This window comes from Mauremys mutica, chromosome 20, assembly GCF_020497125.1.
Source record: "Mauremys mutica isolate MM-2020 ecotype Southern chromosome 20, ASM2049712v1, whole genome shotgun sequence".
Taxonomy (NCBI): Eukaryota; Metazoa; Chordata; order Testudines; family Geoemydidae; genus Mauremys; species Mauremys mutica.
The window spans coordinates 26,031,583-26,055,847 of record NC_059091.1 but is presented as its reverse complement, the minus strand read 5'-3'; the positions used below and the strand labels follow the sequence as shown (position 1 = coordinate 26,055,847).

General features: G+C 44.5%; 1 protein-coding gene across 1 annotated transcript; it reads right to left on the bottom strand.

Annotated features, from left to right (window-relative positions):
• NIBAN3 (niban apoptosis regulator 3) lies at positions 1 to 24,112 on the bottom strand. The gene is made up of 14 exons (XM_044994376.1): positions 23,994 to 24,112; positions 15,594 to 15,724; positions 14,023 to 14,154; positions 13,461 to 13,575; positions 12,179 to 12,346; positions 11,129 to 11,244; positions 10,931 to 11,035; positions 10,180 to 10,342; positions 9,580 to 9,767; positions 8,709 to 8,867; positions 8,283 to 8,399; positions 7,944 to 8,051; positions 6,878 to 6,989; positions 1 to 2,636 (listed from the first exon to the last, which is right to left on the bottom strand). The coding sequence occupies exons 1-14, from the start codon at positions 24,046 to 24,048 to the stop codon at positions 1,063 to 1,065; spliced, it is 3,243 nt and encodes a 1,080-aa protein (XP_044850311.1). The 5' UTR covers positions 24,049 to 24,112; the 3' UTR covers positions 1 to 1,062.
• Between the last annotated feature and the right edge of the window lie 153 nt (positions 24,113 to 24,265).

The following is a 24,265-nucleotide window of genomic DNA, read 5'->3' as shown; positions in this document are numbered from 1 at the left end:
CCGCCCCCCCGGGAAAGGGCTGCCCCACGCGCGTGCTTGCCGCGCTGGGGTGTGGAGCCGGCCCTGAGCACACTCCAGCTACTCCCTCTTCCATTCCTAATAACCTCCATCCTCCCTACTGCACTGGGGGCTCCAAGGAGGGTGAGAGGATCTGATTGTGTCAGCTCTGTACTCGCAGGAAGCCCCAAGTTAGCGGAATGGGGCTAGGCTTCACTCTCTTTGCACTGCCTGAGTCACAAAGGGAGTGGAACAGGCAGGGCTGGCTCTAGGCTTTTTGCTGCCCCAAGCAAAAAAAAAAAAAAAAAACACGGAGTGCCGCCCCTTGAGAAGTGCCGCCCCAAGCACGTGCTTGGAACGCTGGTGCCTACAGCTGGCCCTGGGAACAGGACAGAAACTGTATCAGTGTATGCTGCTGTTTGAAGAAACTGGGGAGGGTTATTGGTGATGTCTTCGTAGCTGCAGAATTTCTGTTGTCTCTCTCTGAAACACTGTTCCAGGACATCAATACCGTGAGATAACCACAGAATACTGTATTGTATACACACCCTGACTTGAAGGCCCCTTACAAACACCTTCAGTATTATCACTTACTAATAGAATTAAAAGCCACACCGGGACAAAGGGCAGAAAGGTGAGAATTAAGAGCATGAGGGTATTAAGATACACTATATGATATGCATAAATATTACATGTTTTACATAAATGTTCACAAAGGAGCAGTTCATTCCTTTCCAATCCCTCAGCTTTTGCTTAGTTTTCTGCTCTGAGAAGCCAGACCAATTCCAGTTCTTTCAATTCACATTTGTAAGGCCTTGAGACTGAAAATCTCTGCATCTCCCACTAATTCTTGGTCAGTGCTGCTGAACCACCTGTGAACCTGCAACTGCCATGTAACTGGCAGCCCCTTCATAGCCTCAGTTGCCTTGGCACTCTCCATTATTTGCTAATATAGGGATATGAAGCATCCATCATCGTATCAGGAAAGTTGAATGTGTGTATTAAGCTTTGTCGTCTCTCTGCTCCATGATGGTCAATGTCAGTTGGATCTTGCTCCTTGTACTTCTATTTCAGAGGTTCAGTTTGTTGACAACCACTTCCCTGGTCTCTGCTGTCTTCGAGATCCATTTCCAGCAGATCTGTTTGGAAGATTTCCATTTCGATAGCTATGGATAGACACTCTAGAAAAACAGTCTTGTCTAGCTCATTGAAGTCTGCCTCTGTCATCTCCTCCTTGTTCATTTCCTGTTGGGACTGCAAGGTCTGGCAGGTTACTTGACTAGATTCTTCTTGGTGCCCAGGGACAGGACCCTCATGCTCATCTTCGTATCTCAGGCTTCCAGTGAGTAAAAAGGGAGCAGACTTACCTTCAGCCAGTCCACCTGCATGCCTATGCCCCTTGAATTCCTCCTGAACATTGTGCCCTAGCTCCAGCTGATAGATCTTTCTTTCCAGACCCTCCGCAGGAACCAACTTTTGGACATGTAATTCTGCGATCATTTCATCACCATGTTCCTGAAGTCGGTGTGTCCAAGTGGCATCCCTCGTTTCTTTCACAGAAAATTGACCGGGAGAGATCATTTGCCCATTGCAAGCTTCCCTGACCCTGCATTTGCCTTCACCCACTGATATTGTTTGCATTTCCCAACTGCTCTGATTTTCTCCTAACTTGTCTCCGTGCCACTCAATTGATGCCACATGATTTGTTGCTGATATTTGTAATTTTCCCCCTGTTAAACCTCCATTGTCCCTATATGTATCTCTGTCCAAACCTATAACCTGCAATGAATTGGTATTAGGCCAACAGTTAGCCTGAGAGTTGTCAGAATTTGTACTATCTGGGCTTGGACTCTGGTTCTTGGACATACTTGTACTTGCAAAAAAAGTGTAGTTACAAGATTCCTCGCAGGGACCTTCTTGATCCTGCAATAACTCTCTGTATTTTTGGTTATTCTTACCACTCTGTCCTGCTCCTTTAATCCAAGCTGGATTTAACTCTAATTCTCCATCCTGCCCTTGACCTCCTTGCTCAAACACCGCCCTCCCCCATTCCTCTCGTATCTTCTCTACAGCAGCTTTGTCTACAGAATATTCATTTATGATGTTCCGTGGCTCTTGTAGATCTTTGCTCCTTGCAAAAGGGTTCCATGACTTGTTATTACATTTGTTTTTATTTGGGTCCCCTGTGCACATATTGTTTTCAGCCTCAGACACAACTTCAGTCTTCTCTGCAACATGTCCTGCAGGTTCAGTAATGCAGCTGCTTCCTATGTCTGGTTCCAAGGCCTTCTTGTGTCTCCAATTCCTACCATCAGGCAACACCCTCAAAGATTTTTCTGCTTCTTTATGGCAATGGGAAGTTACTGGGCAGATCTGCCCTTTATCTTTGGGAGGATTTGCAGCCTCAGCTGAGCTTCCTTCATATTTCCATGCTTCCTTGTCTGAAGTGCTCTCACTGACTTGACAGGACATGAGGTTCACGGTGTCTGATGTGGCATTACCACCCAAGGCTCCTGTCCTTATTTCAGGGTGTTCCTGGACTCTGTCCTGCTGCAGCAAGTTGTCCACGCTATCCAGAACACAGGAGAAGCTATCACTGTAAAGATTATGTCTGTTTTGACTTGAAGCCTCTTTCAAGGCTGAAACAAAGAACAACAGAAAGTGAGAGAAAGAAATACCAAATCTTGCTTTGCTCTCTACCCCTGCTCCCTCCCTACTGCATGTGTCTATATAGTCACACTCCCCGTGCAGCACAAACCCAAACATTAATATTCCATCTGTCCTGTGTCATAGTTCTTATGAGCCCTTCTTGACATTTTTCTTTCCACAGGGGAAGCCAGGTTATCCCCAGCTCTAGCGAGGTAGCCAGCAGCAAGGGTCTGTGACTGCCCTGGAGGCTTTGAAAGCTCTGTCACATGCTCCATCTGGCTTATCCCCAACCAAAAACATATCTGAAGAGTTAAAAATAGCCTTTGGGGCTGGTTTGATCAGAGGAGCCAATGCAAGCAGATGAGCAGGATGCCTGGCTTTAAAATGACCACATTAACCATTTATCCTGAGCACAAAAGCTCTTTTGTTTTTAACACTTGAAAAGCAACTAGTAACATGCAGCCCTGCAATGACATCATGTCTGTAAAATGGGATTTTATTTTACCACACTAGCCAGTGGGAAATGTTTTGGCTACAATCAGAGCGGAAAGAGAAGGCGGAGTCTGGCAGAAGTAAGATATTTCAATTTAGGAATACTGGAATTTACCACAAACAACATATGGAAAGTCGTTTGAACAGAAAAGCATAAAGATTCCTATAGATGTATGAGACCATACGAGCATTCCTATGCCAGAAGGCAACTGGCTCCCTGGTATCTAGCAGAGAGTTTCAGCTGGCCTCACCAGCTCAGGTTTACTCCAACTCTCTATTGTTATGATCTGTATCTAAAAGGTGTCATGTTATGTGTCATTGGAAAACCCAATAACACACTGATCACTAATATTCTTACATGATGTTTGTAAGGTCAACCCAAAAAGATTATTCAGCTGTGCTGGAATTTCGACTAAAATGTGTTTAAATCAGGCATGTCAGGGGGAGATGAAAAACAGTTTTTCCCCAAGACAGAGGAATGCGGTTCCACTTGTTTGAATGTATCTCCCATGTAAATTGAGCAAAGTGTGATCAATGAAAAGCACATTTGCATGCCAGGCAAACAAAACCATCAGAAGAGCAAGGGGGGTGGGGGGGAAATGATCACTTAATTTCAACAGGGTCTGAAGACAACACCCCAGGAAGATTTTCTGCCTCATGAAGCACTGTCAATGAACTTTGAGAGAGACTTTTCCAAGGTTTACTGGACTAGACAGAGAGGTGAAAAGAGCCCCAAAGTTATTCTTCACCTGAGAAGACAAGGAAAACCAGCACCTTGGACTCTGTGGGGATCGTGACTAAGGCCTGGTCTACACTAGGCGTTTAAATCGGTTTTAGGAGCGTAAAACCGATTTAACGCCAAAACCGTCCACACTAGGAGGCACCTTATATCGATTTTAATGGCTCTTTAAACCGGTTTCTGTACTCCTCCCTAACGAGAGGAGTAACGCTAGTATCGGTATTAACATATCGGATTAGGGTTAGTGTGGACGCTGATCGACGGTATTGGCCTCCGGGAGCTATCCCACAGTGCACCAGTGACCGCTCTGGACCGCAATCTGAACTCGGATGCAGTGGTCAGGTAAACAGGAAAAGCCCCGCGAACTTTTGAATATTTCCTGTTTGCCCAGCGTGGAGCTCCGATCAGCACGGGTGGCGATGCAGTCCGAAATCAAAATAAAAAAAAGAGCTCCCGCATGGACCATGCGGATGTGATCGCTGTAAGGGCAGGCAAATCCGTTCTATCCGTTCTATCAGCGCTCCGTTACAGAAGATGAAATTCAGAATCCTTTTTTAAAAATCTCCAGACAGACGCCATAGCAGGGACTCAGCGCACTGCAGCATGACAAGCGTAACGGAAAGCCAAAGAATCAAATGGATGCGCATGGACTGGAGGACTGAAGCTATCCCACAGTTCCTGCAGCCTCCTAAAATTATTTGCATTCTTGGCTGAGCTCCAAATGCTTCTAGGGTCAAACACAGTGTCCGCGGGTCAGGGCATAGCTTGGCAATCTACTCACCCACCCCCCACCCACCCCCAGAAGCGAAAGGTAAAACAATCCTCCGACTCTTTTACATGTCACCCTATCTTTACTGAATGCTGCAGATAGACGCGATAGTGCAGCACTCAACACCAACATCCTTGCTCCCCCCCCCCGCCATGGGCGGCTGATGGTACAAAAGGATGGAAATCCATCCTCATCATCAGCATAAGCTGATCGTACAAAAAGATGGAAATCCATCCTCATCATCAGCCTCAGCTGATGGTACAAAAGGACTGGTAACCGTCCTCGTCATCAGCCTATTGGCCCTAATTTTTTCTGGTGGATGGATGGTGCAATATGGCTGGTAACCATCCTCATCATAGCAACAGGGGGCTGAGCTCCATCAGCCCCCACCCTTCATGTGTAAAGAAAAGATTGTTGCCCCTGGACTAGCAGTGGGATGCTGGGCTTCTCTCCTACACACTGCTTAATGTCCTGTCTGGACTATCATAGCAGCTGGAGGCTGCCTTCCACTCATTTCTCACTAACAAGTCAGTGTGTCTTATTCCTGCATTCTTTATTAATTCATCACACAAGTGGGGGGACAATGCTACGGTAGCCAAGAAAGGCTGGGGAAGAACGGAATCAACAGGTGGGGTTGTTACAGGAGCACCCCCTGTGAATAGCATACAGATAATAATTTCTGCGGGCTCTGACACAGAGCAGGTGGTTCTCTAGCACACTTGCCTATATTAGGCAGCACTGATTCTATTTTTAGATACCAAAAAGGAGGGATTGACTCAGGGAGTCATTCCCAATTTTTGCTTTTGCGCCCCTGGCTGATCGGCCAGGGGCACTTATGACAGCAGCCAATGGTACAAAACGATGGAAGGTGCAATATGGCTAGTAACCACTCTTGGCTTTTGCGCCCCTGGCTGATTGACCAGGGGCACTAGCAGCAAATGGTACAAAAGGACTGGTAGCCATGATCATCCTCAGTTCCAATTTATGGAAGGGTTTGGATGGTGCAATATGGCTAGTAACCATCTCTGCTGTCATGCAAAAGCAAAAGCATGCTTCTGTGTAGCGCTGCTGAATCGCCTCTGTGAGCGGCATCTAGTACACATACGGTGAGAGTCACAAACGGCAAAAAAAGCTCCATGATTGCCATGCTATGGCATCTGCCAGGGCAATCCAGGGGAAAAAGGCGCGAAATGCTTGTCTGCCGTTGCTTTCCCAGACGAAGGAGTGACTGACGACATTTACCCAGAACCACCCGCGACAATGATTTTTGCCCCATCAGGCACTGGGATCTCAACCCGGAAGTTCCAAGGGGCGGGGGAGGCTGCGGGAACTATGGGATAGCTAGGGAATAGCTACCCACAGTGCAATGCTCCAGAAATCGACGCTAGCCACGGACCATGGACGCACACCACCGATTTAATGTGCTTAGTATGGCCGCGCTCCACCCGATTTTATAAATTCTGTTTTACAAAACCGGTTTATGCAAATTCGGAATAATCCCGTAGTGTAGACGTACCCTAAGAGCTAGTCAACTGTTGCAGGAAAAGGAAGACTGGTGAGGAAACTACCTTGAACAAAGACCGTAGCTTGTTAAGATAGGTCTTAACCATTAGAAAGTGTAGTTTTACTTGTGTTTGTTTGCAACTCTTTTCTCTCTTTATTCCTGATACTTGAACACTCTTAAAACCTCTCTCTTTTTGATTGAATAAACTTATTTTACTCTTTACCAAACCCAATCCAGTGCTTTGGCTGAACTGAAGTGGTTGTTAAGTCAAGATAACCAGCTGTTGTTTCTGTCTCTTTAAAAGAGTCCTGAGTGTTCCATGAGAGGGCTGGACATTGCAGGAACACAGTTTGGGGAAAATTCAGAATGGGGGGCAGGGTGTTGGGGTCACTCTGCAAACACTAACTGGCTGGTGCAAGCAGGGTGTGGCCTACATGCTTGTAAGGCTAGCTGTTAGTGTCAGGGCTGTGAGCCACAGCAACCCAGCATTTAAGGCACCCAAAGTTCCAAGGCAGGCGGTGACAACCCATTATTGGTCTGGACTGAACCCCAAAACATCACAAAATGCTTTAAAAAAAAACCAACAGTAGTCAACAGAGGGGAAGTTACAGGCCTGGCAACTGTAAACATTTTTGATCTGGATAATCTGTCTGCTCTTTAGCAGAAGATAAGGACCTAACAGAGCTGACTTTGGCCTGTTTTAGGATGGAACCCAGTTTCTACTCACCTTTGGTGATTGCCTGCTGCAAAACAGCCAGAACCATTTCTTCATAAATATTTTCAACATTGATGATGCCACTGAAGTCAGCAAACACGTAATTTTCATACTTGGGCAGCTCCTATCAAAGGAGGTAGAAGAGAGGAAAATCAGCCAGCGTCAGTTACAGATGCACCTCACACACACACACATAGGCAGGGCCAGCCTTGGATTACACAGCACCTGAAGTGAGCCAAAATATGGTGTTCTGCCCCCACCTTGGAATAAATAGTCACCTGAAATTCCAATGGCACCCTGTAGTTTCTGGCACCTGAACTGCCTGTCCAACCTTTAATGCTGGTCCTGCACAATGTTTTGTGTGTATTTACAGGTTCAGAAGGAAAGTGGAGCCTCATGGTTAAACAGCCAGAATGGAATTAGTTCAAACTCTCCAGAAGTCTGGGGGAAAGTTTAGGATCAAGCTTCCCAGACTCCTGATAACTAAAGACAAAGTTTAAATCTCTTCAGGACACAGTGCCCTCTACCACCAATAGCCCACTGACATGCACCAGGACTACCTTCAAAGGGAGTCAAATTTAACCATTGTCCTGGTACGAGGTACTAAGTTAGGGTGGTAGCAGTGCAGAAAAATGATAAAACAGAAGAGAAAATTTTGGGGTATATTTACATGGCAAGAAGAGTCATGATGTGAAATAGAAGTAGATTCATGGCCCTCTGGAGGGAGTTTATTGGCTGCCTGGTGAGAGTGGTCTGCATTTTGGTGACATTGAAGAACCTATAATACTGCTTAAGTCCTCTCCTCTCTTTAGAGTCACAGTCCAGCCCTGCCACTCTGGAAAGCTATAATGAAAGGTCAGACTAAATGATCTAATGATTCCTTCTGGTCTTAAATTCTGTGAAAGACACTGAGGGGAAGGGGATTCTCCTATAAGCCCACTGAAGTTCACTGGGCTAGCAAAGCTTTTCTGAAGACTAAAATGGAATAGTTTGATAAGATAAAATCAGCTTGTATGAGCGCCATCAGTTCATATATGGGGTTTGGGTTCCTTCACCTTCATTCAGAATCAGGCCTCACCAGTTTACATCTCGGCTCCAGATTCTTCAGCAGAAAGGGAAGAAAGATCTGAACCAGCCACTCTTGTGCAAACTGCTTCCTGGTGGAACTGCTGTCATGGTCAAATTTCTGAAAACCAACCACAACCAAATTGAAAAAGGAATCAGCGCAACAGTCAGGAAACTTCCCCACAACAACTTCTGCATCTATCCACCTAGAGCAGCTCAGGGACTGGAACATGTGAGGAACACAGTGTCCAAGGCAGCACACAGAGCAGAAAGGCCAACAAGTGCAGAGAGAATATGATCCAACGAAATAGGACTTTACACAAACGGAAGGTAAGAACATCACACACCTTACCTTCAGCACACGAGTTTTGATCTTTTCCAGAGTCTGGGTGATTTGGCTGTGGTTAGTTGCCAAGCTCAGATGTTGCTCTGAAAGCTGGTGGAACGTATGGACCGAATTCTGCATTAGCTACAAAAGAAAAAATCATCAGATGAGTAGGGGAGCCAGCACATTCAGAGACTATAGTCAGGACTCAGTTCCATATCTTCAGCAGCCACCCTCTGGATAATGCAACCTGCTTTCTCTCTAAGATTGGTTAAATAATCCCTTCATACCCTGCTGATGTCCAAGGGAAAAAGTAGACCCCGCACAAAATAAAGGTAAAAATAGATCAGCTCAGAGCTGAACACGCAGGGAATGAATGCACTGCCCCTTCCCTTCACCTCCACTAAGAGGCTGACTCACCCCAGTCTGTTCTCTCAAAGTATCACCACTTACCTGCTGCATGAGGTTTTGGGCTCTAAGGACTAAACTTGTCACACCGTGAAAGCGAAATTTCTCCTTCAGTCCTTGCAGACTGTCTTTGTAGAGATTAGCCTTCTCGTAACATGGCTCCATGAATCCAGGTTTCCAGGGCATTTCCCCAAGTGTGAGAACCTGCATCAGACCAGTAGTCAACTAGTTAAGGTCTGTACAGTGCCTAGAGGCAGTGAAAGCCTACCTAAATGCTAAGAATTATTATTATATGGGAAAGGATCTGAGTTAAAGCCATTATCCATGCCCAAGCAATGTAAAACTGAAAAGAAGGCATCTCTTTGCAGAAAGACATTGACTACTTGTCTCTGGAGCCATGTTTGTCCCACAAAACCTGTTTATGGGTGATCCATGAACAGGCAGTGGAATACCTGAGCAGACTCAGACAAGTTCAGATGCCATATTCTTGTCTAACAAAGTTGCTTCCTTTTATCAAGCTGCCTCTGTGGTGTAGTGAGATTCAAAACAGCATGTGGCACTGATCTGAATGAACTGCACTGTGCAGTTACAACAGCAGCTAGGTGAAAGTTACAAGAGCTCAGGATCTGCACAGTTCAGGGCATAATTTCTTCTCTAGCTGGGGGTCAGGGAAACTTTTCCTCCCATTGTACAGTTCTGCACAATTTAGATACATCATTGTGATGAGGAGATTACAAGTATTCTACATTGGTTACTGTTGGAGGCAGGATACTGGAGCAGGTGGATCACTGGTGTTCTGGGGTCTATGAGATAGATGGAATTAAGTTGCCATCCACAATATTGAAAGTGGACGTGTAATGTAGTCTCCAGAGGAATAAGACAAAATGGTCCCTCTCTCATATCATCTATATCTTACCTCTTTCTGGAAGACCGTGGTAGGCAAACTCTGCACATGTCTGATCATCTCATCAATTCTGTCTGTGAAGAGCGAACGCACCACGTCAAATCCTAAGCTAATGGGGCGTATGAGCTCCTCCATCACACAGTCCAGGTCAGGCTCTACTCCTTGGTGACAGCAGGATTCCACTGGGTTCTGGATCACCGCTGCCAAGATGGAAACCCCTCAATTAGCCTGACAGAGTCATAGAGGAACTCAGGCTGCCCTGGATTAATTAGGTTCAAGAAGAAGACTGCAAGGTCTTGGAATGTGAAATACTCATTCATCCACCTATCCTTTATTTCTGATGTGCCCATCCCTGCAGTTTCTATGAATCTAGGGTATCCATCACAATAGCATCTAATCATAAATACAGTAATCAAGATTCACATAGCATTGTCTAAAACAGTAAGACATAATGAACTCATTCCCAATCCAACCTTTCTAGTGGCAGATAATGCTGCACACTCTTAGAATTTCAAATACAATTGAGAGAGTTAGAATTCTAAAGCAAAGTAAATCCGGTGGATTAACAGAAGAGAACCAAACACCCCATCCCTTCACCCCCTTTCCTCTCACCTTGGAGTTTCATAGATATCTGATCCTTTAAAATCAGCATCTGATCCAGATCAGGGCGAATCTTCTTTTCCAACTGAATGTGGAGTTTCTCATTCTCCCTCTGAAAATCCAGAAATTCGCTGGAGACCTGGCCGAGGACCAATGTATAAACCTCCTCTAGGAACTGACCACACACAGCAGGGACCAGATCAGCAAAAGGAGAGGAGAAAACAGGGGAAAAGTAAGAGGCATCATACAGGCCATGTGCAGAGATCAGGAGAAGTTTCTGGTGGTGCTGTTGGGTGCACAGTCCTTGTCAGGTCACTCTACTTGCAGCTGATTAGCGCACTGTCTTCTACCTATATTACATCTGTAAGCATGGGGCTCTAATTGACTCATGCAGAGCCATCTGACCCAACTCAAAGGCCAATCCAATCACTCCTGGGCCATCATTTACTTGGTAGCTACATGTAACTATAGATACCAGGATGCTATTCACTCCCCACAAATACCCCGTTTAAATTTTGCACAACACACTATATCAAAGGCAGCAGTTTCACAGGAGACATGAAAGGCAGAGGCTGAGAGTTGGATTTGAGAGCAGTAGCTAATGGAGTTGTTCTTTGCTCTGCGGCAGACAAATAAACACAAAGTACAAACTCCTAATGTGGTCTCCGCAACCAGAGTCTAAAAAGTTAGCTGTGTGTCACTCGTTAGTTCCCGAAACATCACTGTTTGGGTTTCAAATGTAAGCATTGCTCTGTGGACTTACCTGGCACCAGGTCTGTTTCTTCCTGCTTTCTGATCCTTTGAGATTTGGGGGGACCTGAGACTGCAGCACTGGAAGCAAATCCTCCATCAGCACGTTACTGAGAATCTAAACCCAAAGAAAAAGACCATCTTCACCAAGTTACCAGCACAGAGCATTCATTAAATACTCCAGCTTTGGAATGCTCAGCACTTTACAAACCTCAGGCTCTGTTCCCAGGAGGAGATCCCCTGCTCCGTAACTACCTTTCTCTTGCCTGTAAAATCGCACAGCTTCCAGGAAAGCCTCTACTTCAAAGGAGTCCTGTCTCTGTAAAACTGAATCCGAAATACCAGTCAATCCCAGCAACATTTAGCTGAGGTTAATCAGAAAAGTCCAATCCACTCTTAGCACAGTAATAAACTCTAGGACTGGAAGGGACCTCGAGAGGTCATCAAGTCCAGTCCCCTGCCCTCATGGCAGGACCAAATACTGTCTAGACCATCCTGGATAGACATTTATCTAACCTACTCTTAAATATCACCAGAGATGGAGATTCCACAACCTCCCTAGGCAGTTTATTCCAGTGTTTAACCACTCTGACAGTTAGGAACTTTTTCCTAATGTCCAACCTAAACCTCCCTTACTGCAGTTTAAGCCCATTGCTTCTTGTTCTATCCTTAGAGGCTAAGATGAACAAGTTTTCTCCCACCTCCTTATGACACCCTTTTAGATACCTGAAAACTGCTATCATGTCCCCTCTCAGTCTTCTTTTTTCCAAACTCAAATCTGGCTACATGTAACTAAGATTGCTGGTTACAAGCAGTGCTTAAATGCTACGGCAATAAGTACTATATAAAACCTATGATAGAGACTAACATTACACTAACAACAACGAAGGGGGAAGAACCTCTGGAAATTTCTGTGGATCTGAGTGCACCAGCCTCTCCCTTTAAAGAAATGAAAGCCTAACTACCTGAACTTGCTCAAATTTAAAATAATAAATTCAATCCAGGGAAGAATGAAAAATGTAGGAAATTTTCACACTCTTTGGACTTTCATCAGTATCACATGCGTATCTGATTCAGAAACCCAAGAGTCTACAGTGGTCCTCAGGATTTCACTGGGCCCTCAATTCACAGGTGATGTCTCACTAAATGGACTCCACACAATTTTAGGAAAGGATCCTCATGTCAGTAGCGAACACCTGCTGTCAGCCCCATTTGCAGATGTTGCCTCAGGTCTAGTAAGGCAGGCACTTCCAGGTGTTACCTGTGCTGCAATATCGGATCCCATCTCGAAGGACGGATTTCCAGGCGTGCTGGGATTTTGCAGAGTTTGTGCAGAAACAGAAGGACTTTCGGAACGGATGATAAAGGAACAGCAGAAACTCTTCTGGAGGCCCATTTAAGGGGTCTTGGTCTTGGTGGGTGTAGTCAACTTGAAAAGAAAAACACAGAACATGCTTCCAACAATGAGTTAGAATTGACTGTTTCTAGAAATACTGTGTAATGTCTCCACAGCTCTTAATGATCCTAATGTCTCTCACTCACAGCTGCCAGTTTACTGCCAGAAGGAAATCCTGTCTTCTGACAGACAGCTGAGCACCAGCAACTTCTAAGACATCAGAGGGAACTACATGTGATCAGTACCTGCTAAGATTCAGCCCATAATTTGAGAAATCTGAATGCACTGACTCAGGCTTGAGACTTGCACAGTCACTTTAAGGCATGTTCATTTTTCTAGTTAGTATTTACTAGAAAATACTGTGCCAAAATTATACACTAAGGATTTTTTCTTTTCTGCCATTAACAAAATCTGTTCTGTTCTGAAAGTGATTATTGAAGTCTCACTTCCTTTCTTGAGCAGACAGGAAAGACTCCTGCTTCATTAGAAATTTTTAATGTGTATTGTGTGAAATAAAAAGATCAGCATTTTACATATTGTTACAAACAGATGGAACTTTTAGGGTACATTGCCATTTTCTTTTCAGAGCTGGCAAGCAGCACTGAGAAATGGAACAGAGCAGCTGTCTCAAACAAGTCCAAGGATTGGCAACATCTCTCCGCATCTGCTTCTAATTTCATGTCACTTCACTATGGAACCTGGGTTCGTCATCTGGCTGAATAAAGCCCTGTAACCCACCAACAGTACTAAATGTACTCCTTCAAAGAGAGAAAAAGGAGGGACAGAACAGCATGGCAAAAAGGAAACAGGTTTAAACAGCACACAGTCCTGAAAACCTTGTGTTTGAGAGACATCAGTATGTTCAGTTTATTTTGTGGTCTCCAGCTTTGAGCAGTACAGCAGCCCCATGAGCAATGGAGCTTCTGCGTATGTATAATCAATATTCTTCTTTCTATATGTTGGACTTTACCATCCTTGCAACAAAAAAAAGTCCAGAATTCAGAAATGGAGCCCTTTCTATTTAGAGCTGGTGTTGCTGAAGAGTTCTTGAAGTTGCTGTTCTGTATAATGTTGTGAGGGACCAGTAAGACTCTGTTCCCTTCCGGGTCGCAGCACAGTTCTCAAACAGGGCACATCACAGACTTACCTACTAATCCCTGGCAGAGACTGTCAATCAGCCTGTTGTATTCACTGAGTGAGGTCACCAGCAAGTATCCGGACAGAGTGGTGGATCCTCTGGGCTTATATCCTTTTCCCTGGGCCTGGAAAAGAAATCCAAACAGAACTATCTTAATGAGGGCTCAAGGGCAAAACTCCTCACACACACACACCTTGCTGTTAGTATTTAGGGTCTGAGTGACTGACAGCAAATCTCTCTCTCTTAACTTCACTCATTGACAGCATACAGTCACCTCTGGAGGTGGAATTCAGTAGCTGTTTAATATACACCACACATGAATTTTGGAGAGGAAATGAAGGAGGAGACTGTAACCCTATAAGCCAGAAGGAGGAATTTTAGCGGGGGTCAGAACATAACTTTCCAGAACAGTGGGACAAACTGTCCCTTGAGAAGGAGAACCCATGTTCAGATGTCCAGGTGTACATGTGTCTGCAGGAAACACATCTGAATGGGGTAACAGTATGTAAGATCCATATACATTTTACAGCCCATAAAGTGGGGACAAAAGCAGCTGAAGCAGCACATTTACCTCTTTACTATCAAACCACTCCAGGGTACAGTTTCCCAGCAAAATGAAATAACTCTTCTTCCACTTGCAGGTGTCTCCATTATACTGCGTCAGGAATCCCTCATGCAGAAGAGCATCAGGTGGCTTCTGGAGCTGGGAATGGATGAGAGAGGACAGGAAAGTCGTCCCAGTGAAAGTGCAGATGCAATTGTAAACTCTTTGGGACAGAGACCGTGTCATCTGTGTCTATCAGTGCTTAGCACAAGGGGACCCTGACTGGGGCCTTTGGCTACTACCACAATATAAATAATGAGACAACTGAATGAGGACATCTAGCGGACACTGAAAGTAAATAAAACATCTACAACAACACACACCGTTAATTACAGTCACAGTAGCTCTGAAGAGGACTTACAAGGTCTTTCAGTCTAACCAGAGGAGAGGTCACAGTTTATCAGCTCCATCTATGTATATAAAATTATAAAACTATATGTAGTATGGAATTGCAGTGTTTTAGCTGTGTTCATCCCAGGATTATTAGAGACACATGCAGAGGTGTTAACAGCCCACTTCACCATGAATGGTCTCTTGCAACATGTGTTAACTCCTTATGCTTAACAATCTGTTCCACCTTGTATTTATCTGTGATGCTCGGAGTATCTTTCCCAGACCTGAAGAAGAGCTCTGTGTAAGCTTGAAAGCTTCTCTCTTTCACCAGAAGAAGTAGGTCTAGTAAAATATATTCTCTCACCCACCTTGTTTCTTTAGCACAGAATGAAAGATAGCATGAGCAAGTAACAGTGAGTGGCAATTTTTAAACCTTTCTAGTGGCAGCAGGGCAGCAGTGAAGATTAGAACTTGGGAGTTGCCACCTCCTATGCCCGGGCTTGGGCCACCAGGGTGTGTATCCTCACGCTTGATTCATTCAGCAAGACACACAATTATGTGTCAGAGATTAATAGAACTGGAGCCCTAAAGAACCTCAAGATGCTAGAGAGAATGAGGGAGGAAGGCAAAGTTGTCTTCAGATCAGGGAGAAGGCAACAGCTCGGGGGGGGGGAGGAGAAATCTCTGAGAACACTAGCAACAGCCATACATTGCCCTCTCTCCAAGCTCACAGCTCCTACAGGAGTCAGCAGGGATCACTGAGGGAGGGAGAAAGAGGGGGTGGTATGCAGGAAAAGAAGACCTTTTGAATTATCTGAAACTTTAGTCAGTCCCTCAAAAGTGAACTGAGCCATGCCACCACTGGCCTCTGACATGCAGAAACTGTCCCTAAACACACACACACACACACACACACACACACACACACACGCTATCTGCATTTTAAAATATATCCCTAAAGACCTATTTCCAGGGCATGAGAAGCCAAAGAAGCCCCTATTGTTAGGTCAGCGATCCACACCCTAGCAAATAATTACATGAGACTGCTAGAGCCTAGGAAGAAGCAACTGTAGTTTCCACATTACAGAACTGCTAAGAGAAGGTTGTTTCTGAGGGAACGGAGCCATGAAAAGGGCACCGGTGCCCTTGGGATCAGGTGTCTGTAGTAGGGGCAGTGTGTCATGTACAGGAGGTGTGAGACTTACTTTGCTCTGCAGCAGCTGTAGAGCAGGTTTGCCTTGCGGGTCCAGCTCCTTTGAGACCCGTCGCAGAAAGGTGGTTGCAAGTTGCCTCTGATAATAGGGCATGAAATTCTTCACAGTGGCATCGCTGCGACCTGGGGAGTGAGAAGAGAGATGACCATGGTGTTTCAGTGCTCTCCCGCGGGAGGTGATACAAGCTTCTGTGTCTAATTAGCATTGTTCACTTTCCCAATAGCTTGTGAATTGCCAGTGTGGGCCCCCAAGGATGAGGCCAACAAGTTCAGATCCAGATCCAAACCTCTCCAAAGTTCATGAGCACCCCTATGTGGAAATTCTAATCTGGGCTCTCTCTACACATATTCCAGACTCTCAGGATCAGTGTAAGGCTACCACCAGATTCTAACAGCAACTAATGCTCATCAGAGGAGGAATCAGAATAAACAACATGCAGACAGACAATGCTGGGGAACCCTTTGACTCTAAAAGTGCCTAGGAGGTGCACACTATGGGCCTTTATGTCCCTCTCTTCGCTGATGAGTACCGTGTGCCTACCAAACATAAGGAGGACCATGTTCAGCTGGCATGAGGGAAGGAAATTTGTCACTCTGCAGTGACCTCTGCAGCTGAGCAAGGAGCAGCAGCACTGATAGGTTCCGACAAGAGATTCCATCTAACCTTCTTTGACCAAGGAACATTGACATGATGCAGGGTGTGCAGACGCGGGGCAGGAATCTTCTACTTTCATTGAGGAATCGGGGGAGCACCACAACAGAGGAGCCAGACTTGAGATATAAGATTTACTATAGCATCTCTGGTGTTATTACATGTATATTATGGTAGCACCCAAGAACCCCAGTCAAGATTGGGACACCATGGTGGTAGCTGTTGTACAAATGTAGAAAGGAGATGCTCCCTGCCCTGGCCTGACAGTAAGTTTCTTTTGGAAGAGTCTTGCCACTGCCCCACCAGTATCTAGCATGGGAAGAACCTGAAGGTTCTTTCCACCTACAGTCACAGATTGTAATATCAGCAAAGAGTCCTGTGGCACCTTATAGACTAACAGACGTATTGAAGCATGAGCTTTTGTGGGTGAATATCCACTTCGTCGGATGCATGGATTGTAATATGATTGCCAGAGATTTTAGCTTCACACTGCCCTATGAGGTAGCTTAATGTGATTTTGCAGTGGGGAAACTGAAGCAGAGAAATATGAAGAAACCTTCCCTGGTCAACCACAGCCTGGAGAACCCAGGTACCCCCACTGCCAGTTCCCTATTCTAACCACTAGATCACACTCCTGAACTGCTGTACTTCTACGCTGCGGGAAGCAGAAGCCAACCAAAGCAGCCTGTGAAAATGGCAAACAGTGAATCATTAGGAAGATGGCTCTGAATGTCAGAGGGTCTGATGCAATTAAAAGATAAAAGATTCCTATGTGCCATTGCTTCTCCAAACAGATTCTCTCCATAGTCTAGAAGGGGAGAATAAAACAAGAGCAAATTCACTAATAACTGAGAAGCTGTTGAAAGGTCATGCCTGCATTCTATTGTGACTTCAGGCAAAGCTGACAATGCTGCCACAGTATGAATTTCTGAAGATTTCCTGTGATACATTCCCCAGCCCACCCCCTTTAGCCTGGAGACTCATAAAGAGGCAGAGAGAAAAATGTGGCTCAAACAGTGAGTGGGGAAAAAAGGAATGACAAAAAGTATAAAAACAAGATATTTCCCAACTCTCTCTCTCTCTCACACAAACACACACACACACACACACACGACACCAGAGGGGCCATTCTCACTGTCAAACTAATTGTGTGTGTTTGCCTGCATATTCTAATGATTTTGAACTGTTGGCTGATTTACTATGGAAAAGAAAAGTAATCAAACCCTAAATTAGATTTGGTGTTTCACAGCCCAAATGTGAGCTCAGTGAGCACTCAGCCAGCATTAGTAGCTTTCCAAAAATTCAAAACAAGTTGTGGGATGTGGTCATACTCACCGCTGGAAAAGTCTGCCAGCTTCTGGGAGGAAGACAATGTATGCTACTGCACTACCCTCTTTATGGAGTCCTGGATTGAATTTGATGGTACCACTAAAGCTGCTTAAATGGAACTGAGGGTGGAATTTCCAGTAAAGCCAATGATTGCAGTGGAGATCAAGTTCCTTTTGCCACAGCTACTCCGCCAAAGCAACACAAACAGCTTTAGCTGGAGTAACCACATCTGTGACCCAACACAGCTGATGAATGAACCTCCTTTTCCATCCCCATGCACCATATGCGTTGTCATCTGCACCTCTGCAAAATGAATGCAGACTGCTACCAAATCAAAATAGCAACATTTTACAACTATTTTGCACAGGTGTAAATGACAACACAAGGTACCAGGCAGGGGACAATCAGGTCCAACAGATGCAGCTCAGTTAAACAGACCTCCACCCTCAACCTCAAATGCAAAAATATGAAAAGTGAGCACCTGAAATCAGAGGGGAAGAGCTTCAGACCACTGTACTGAGGCCAGCAAAATGGGCCTCAGGAAGGTGCTCTGAATAGTGCAAATAGTGCAACCCCTTCCAAGGACGTAGGAGACTGATAAGTCAAAAACTTGGGGGACTGTCTTATTTCTTATCAGACCAAATCATTACAGCAAATTGCACAGAAAAATAGAAGCTGAGATTGAGTCCTCACTCACTCCAACACTTTATGGGAGGGCTCCTCATTTTTTAAAATTTCCTGTGGGCTCATTCACCCTGCCCAGGGAGATGATGATGCAACAGCAGAAATCTCACCAGAGGTTAGAAGGATTTATCTGTGAGAGCTCACTAACAAAGGGACTCATTGATAAATTGGAGAGGGTTCAGAGAAGAGCGATTATAATTGTGACATATACTCCATAAGGCTTCATGGGAATATGCTTATGAATGTATATATGACACAACTGGAATGTTTTATGCTACATATGCCATGTAACATATCTATGTAAAGGTTATGATCTACTGAATATATTCATCCTATTTGTATGCATGTGTCATTGTATTTGAAGTTATGAATACTGGCTGTGTACCTGTTTGATTTCTAAGTAGCCTTAGTAAAGCATTTGGTCAGCTTCTTAAGAAAGGAATGTGCAAATTAAGTGCCCAGTCCAGAAACACTTAAAGGACAATGAATCTTGGAAGGCTCCAATCCACATAAGAAGTCTACTTGAGGACGTTCAGGGTAGCATGTAAACAATGGCTGCTGCCTGAAAAAAATGACTCATGCATGGACATATGACTTGCCCATGTGACTCCAAAACTCCATCTTGGAGCTGGACTTTGCATAGGAGAGAGGAGAGAAAGAGAAAGTCTATTTAAACCCCTGGGAGATCCCTCCATTTTGGTCTTCAGTTGGCTCAAGAGAGATCCTTGGGGTGGAGAGGCTACCTGAAAGAAACTGGAACAAAGAACAGTAACCACAGGGAGTGTGAGTGATAGCGGGACCCAGACTTGGAGACGAGTCTGTAAAAGGAAGCTTGCTGGAACTTCTCTGAGGGTGAGATTTTATCTGTATTCATTTTTATTACTGTATAAGGCATAGGCTCGCATGTTTTATTTTATTTTGCTTGGTAATTCACTTTGTTCTGTCTGCTACTACTTGGCACCACTTAAATCCTACTTTCTGTACTTAATAAAATTACTTTTTACTTATTAATTACCCCAGAGTATGCATTAATACCTGGGGGGGGGGGAACAGCTGTGCATCTCTCTATCGGTAAGTTTTATACAGGGTAAAACGGATTTATTTGGGGTTTGGACCCCATTGGGAGTTGGGCATCTGAGTGTTAAAGACAGAAACACTTCTCAAGTTACTTTCAGTTAAGTCTGCAGCTTTGGGGCACGTGGTTCAGACTCTGGGTCTGTGTTGCAGCAGACTGGCACGTCTGGCTCAGCAAGACAGGGTGCTGGAGTCCCAGGCTGGCAGGGAAAGCAAGGGCAGAAGTAGTCTTGGCACATCAGTTGGCAGTTCCCAAGGGGTTTCTGTGATCCAACCCATCACAATAATGATTAAAGGATTAGAAAAAAAATGCATTACAGTGACACTCTCAAAGAAAACAATCTATTTACCTTAATGACGAGATTAAGGGGTGACTTGATTACAGTCTATAAGTATCAATACGGGGAACAAATATTTAATAATGAGCTCTTCAGTCTACCAGAGAAAAGTCTAACATGATCCAATGGCTGGAAGTTGAAGCTAGACAAGTTCCGGCTGGCAATAAAGCATAAAACTTTAACAGTGAGAGGAATTAACCACTGGAACAATTTACCAAGGGTTGTGGTAGATTCTCCACACTGACAATTTGTAAATCAAGATCTGCTCTAAGAATTATTTTGGGGAAGTTCTATGGCCTGTTTTATAGGGGGACAGATGGTTATCACAATGGCCTTAGAATCTATACATCTATGAATGTGCTAGTGTTTAGTGAAACTATAATAACGACCTAAGGATAGTCATGTCTCTCTCATAAGCCTCTCTCACCTGACCTAGATACCCTGTACATGCATTGGCAGCAGTGCCTAACGATCTAGATAGAGATTACGAACTAGTCTCGTCTCCCTGGCCCAGAGTTCAGCAATGCCTGCTGATGTGCAAACACACTCTATGTAACAAATATACAAGTTAATTAAAGTTGGGACCCAGGAGGATATTCAACCTGTTGTGGAACAAAAAGCATCTCCTGTTCTTATTCCCTGCCTGTGCTGAGTGTTTTTCCCATTTTACTTGTTTAACCTTGTAAGGTCCCTGAATAATGGCTGAGCGCCATGCAGTAACCTACCTTTTGTTTCCCCTGTGGTTCCACACAGTTATTACCAGGATGATGGTGGCTATGGATAATATTTTGAAGTAAACCACGACTGGCTAATTTCAGATGAAACTAAAAGGGTACTGGGGGATGCTGAGCACTGAACCTGCACTGAAGTTACTGGGAGTGGCAGGTGCTCAGCACCTCCCAGCAAAATGCCCAGCAAAACAAAAGCCACTGAGTACATCCAAGTGATTTTAAACAGAGACTGTAGCTCCTGCAGTGCAACTGGAAGTCAGTCAGTGAGACGGCAAGCAAGGTATCCAGCCTACAGTCTATGCTAGCCAAGGTTGCTGGCCTGACAGAAAGAGAACAGGGCTCCATGACAGGTGAATTTAAGCCAGCAACTTCAGCTGGTTAGTCCACATTGCAACTCTGCTGTCCGACTTAGAGGTGGCTATTGGCTAGATGGGAAAAGGATCCACTGGAGAAGACAGAGGAGAAGGACCTTGGAGTATTGGTTGATCACAGGATGACTATGAGCCGCCAATGTGATATGGTCATGAAAAAAGCTAATGCGGGCTTGGGATGCATCAGGCGAGGTATTTCCAGTAGACATAAGGATGTGTTAGTACCATTATACAAGGCACTGGTGAGACCTCAACTGGAATACCGTGTGCAGCTCTGGTCTCCCATGTTTAAGAAGGATGAATTCAAACTGGAACAGGTTCAGAGAAGGGCTACTAGGATGATCCGAGGAATGGAAAACCTGTCATATGAAAGGAGACTCAAAGAGCTTGGCTTGTTTAGCCTAACCAAAAGAAGGCTGAGGGGAGATATGATTGCTCTCTATAAATATATCAGAGGAATAAATACCAGGGAGGGAGAGGAATTATTTAAGCTCAATACCAATGTGGACACAAGAACAAATGGATATAAACTGGCTATCAGGAAGTTTAGACTTGAAATTAGACAAAGGTTTCTACCCATCAGAGGAGTGAAGTTCTGGAACAGCCTTCCAAGGGGAGTAGTGGGGGCAAAAGACATATCTGGCTTCAGGATTAAGCTTGATAAGTTTATGGAGGGGATGGTATAATGGGATAGCCTAATTTTGGCAATTAATTCATCTTTGACTACTAGCGGTAAATAGGCCCAATGGCTTGTGATGGGATGGGATCCGAGTTACTACAGAGAATTCCTTCCTGGGTGTCTGGCTGGTGAGTCTTGCCCACATGCTCAGGGTTTAGCTTATTGCCATATTTGGGGTCGGGAAGGAATTTTCCTCCAGGGCAGATTGGCAGAAGCCCTGGGGGGGTGGGGGGGTTCGCCTTCCTCTGCAGTGTGGGGCACAGGTCACTTGCTGGAAGATTCTCTGCACCTTGAAGTCTTTAAGCTATTATTTGAGGACTTCAATGGCTCAGATACAGGTTTGTTACAGGAGTGGGTGGGTGAGATTCTGTGGCTTGCGTTGTGCAGGAGGTCAGACTAGATGATCATAATGGTCCCTTCTGACCTTTAAGTCTATGATTCAATGACAGTGATCTCCATAAGTGGGGTGATGGAGGAATGATGTTTGGATGACAGAATCCTTTTAGAAAGAGGAGGCTACAGCCATGTCAGAGAAGGAACAACACCCCACAAGACACACAACTTGGCCATAGCTGTCCCTGGTGTATCTAGGAAGGAGTTAATCAAATTGCATTAGGGGTATATTTCGCCCCTTGATGTTTGAGGAACATCCTGACATCTGTGTTTTTACATGAGGTAAATAACCATTATGGTGAATACCATCCTAGTCACTTCAGATGACTTCTTTCTCTCTCTTGCTGTATCCTTCACTCACCCTCCACAAGCCAACGGAGGTTTTTAAAAGTAACCTGAGAACTAACAGTAGTTTGGATTAAACACACAAAACCAAAGTTCTGTCCAGCCATGGTCACTAAAGGTCCTGTGTGCTGTTTGTATGAGCCCAGGTATTAACAATAGTGTCCTGGCCAAACTGCAGCTCAGACCATTACACCCTGTCTGCTCAAAGTCGCTCAGGTAGGAACACAGAAATATAAAATGAGAAGAACAGATCCTCCAATACCTGCACCCCTACAATCACAGGCAGTTATATGGGATACTCCCACCTGGTCCTAATAGATGCTCCTTTTCAATGCTCCAGAGGGAACCAAATAACCCCAAGGTCCCTGCCAGGTCTTCTCTTTCTGTCCTAAGTTATTGTGTCTAGTTGTGTTGTTAAACTCTGATTCTCAGTTTCCCCATCTGTAAAATAATAAAAGTAATTACTAACTTAGTACTAATAATACCAACCTTTTAAGGGACTTATACAACCCTACCTTGCAGGGAACTGAATGAATACTTAAAGAACACTGTACTTTTAAAGCCAAGTATCAGTACACTCTCGCTTTGTTTCACCCATAGGTGCTTGTCCTGGCCCAGTGGTGAAGGGATTCTTCTATATATAGTTTGTAAAACACTTTGGAGCTTGGAACACACCTGAAAGAGTCTCCAACACTACAGTAGAGAAATGGCCATGGGCACAATAGGGCTGCAGCACAATTCTTGCACGATTAAAAATGTCATTCCAGTTCCTGTCTACACTACAAGATGAAAGACTTTTCTGTCTTAGTTGTATTGTAACCAGATTCTCTGACATCATAGTTTTGTAGCATAGACAGGCCCTAAAAACAAAGATGAGTTGTTGCTCAGATTATGGCTCAGCTATTTTCAGACAAATTCTCCAGCTGCCCTTGTGAGCAGAGGCAAACTGGACCGATACCAGGATGGGAACCTTAGTGATTCAGTATCAGATACTCACATATGGTGCCAGGTTGTGATGTACAGCTGAAGCAATGTAGACAGATGTGATAACTTTATTGGTGCCTCTGTGCTCATAAAAGGCTCATCAACTCTGCTGGCAAGCATGGATTCTCAGCACCATATATTATAGCTTGGCAAAAATGCGAGTACTGATATCTAACTGATGGCCAGGCTCCAACTTTTGAATTCCCATATGACACTTAGTCTCACAAGTTACGTTACAGAGGTTCACCTGACTGTCGTGTCAAGTTAGATTTAACCACTGTGTAGAATATTGTTGATCCATATTTCTTTCCAGCCTTAATGTCGTGATCAAATAAGCAACAGTTCAAACATGGTGGGAGGATCTTTTAACTATCCCTCCCAACATGGTTGTAGGACTTGTGCATTTTCATTCCTGGTTTTTGTTTTTTTTTAAATGTGGTTGCACTTCTGAAAACAGGTAGAAAAAGTCTTCTTTCCTTATTGTAACAAATCTCTTTTGCCATCAGCTTCCCTGCACAGAAGTCACCGTAAGTAGCAATCACTATATCTGAACGATCTGCAACATAACTTGTTTGGGACATTTATGTTTTAACTTGCTGTTGTCCACTAGATGCATCTTGAACCCCCTTCTCCCGTCCTCTTTGTTTAGCATTCCTGCCCCAGAGATGGATCTATGGTAACCTACCATATCCCAATAACCTGCAGACACAGCCACCTCAGATTACATGTTTATACGTTGAACTAACTGAATAGTTTTATTTTTAAAAGGAACCATCACTCTGGAAATGGTAATCATCAAAGCTTTTCCTTACCTCTCAGATACCTGCGCTGTCTTCCGTCCAGTAGACTTGAATACCTTCCTCCCATCTTCCACTTTAGTATCTTGCCTGTTTCCAATGCTTCCAGTCAGAGTCCTTGGCAGAGAGAAGCTGCCTGGTAAAGTGATTTTTAGGCTCCAAGAGCAGCAGGGATTGTCTTTTTCTGTCACACTTGCCTTCAGATCATCAGCTCATAAATATTCAAATAATGTTTCTGTCTCAGAGCAGTCCCTGCACCCACACCCCTACACACAAACAGGCCTTAA

What these genes read in the sequence shown, in the direction of transcription:
- NIBAN3 (XM_044994376.1), bottom strand. Translation starts at nt 24,048, where the DNA reads ATGGGAGGAAGGTATTCAAGTCTACTGGACGGAAGACAGCGCAGGTAT. An exon ending in TACAGCTGCTGCAGAGCAAA is followed by an intron (nt 14,155 to 15,593) that starts GTAAGTCTCACA and finishes ATCCATTCCCAG; the next exon opens with CTCCAGAAGCCACCTGATGC. An exon ending in TCCTGGGAACAGAGCCTGAG is followed by an intron (nt 11,036 to 11,128) that starts GTTTGTAAAGTG and finishes CTTTGGGTTTAG; the next exon opens with ATTCTCAGTAACGTGCTGAT.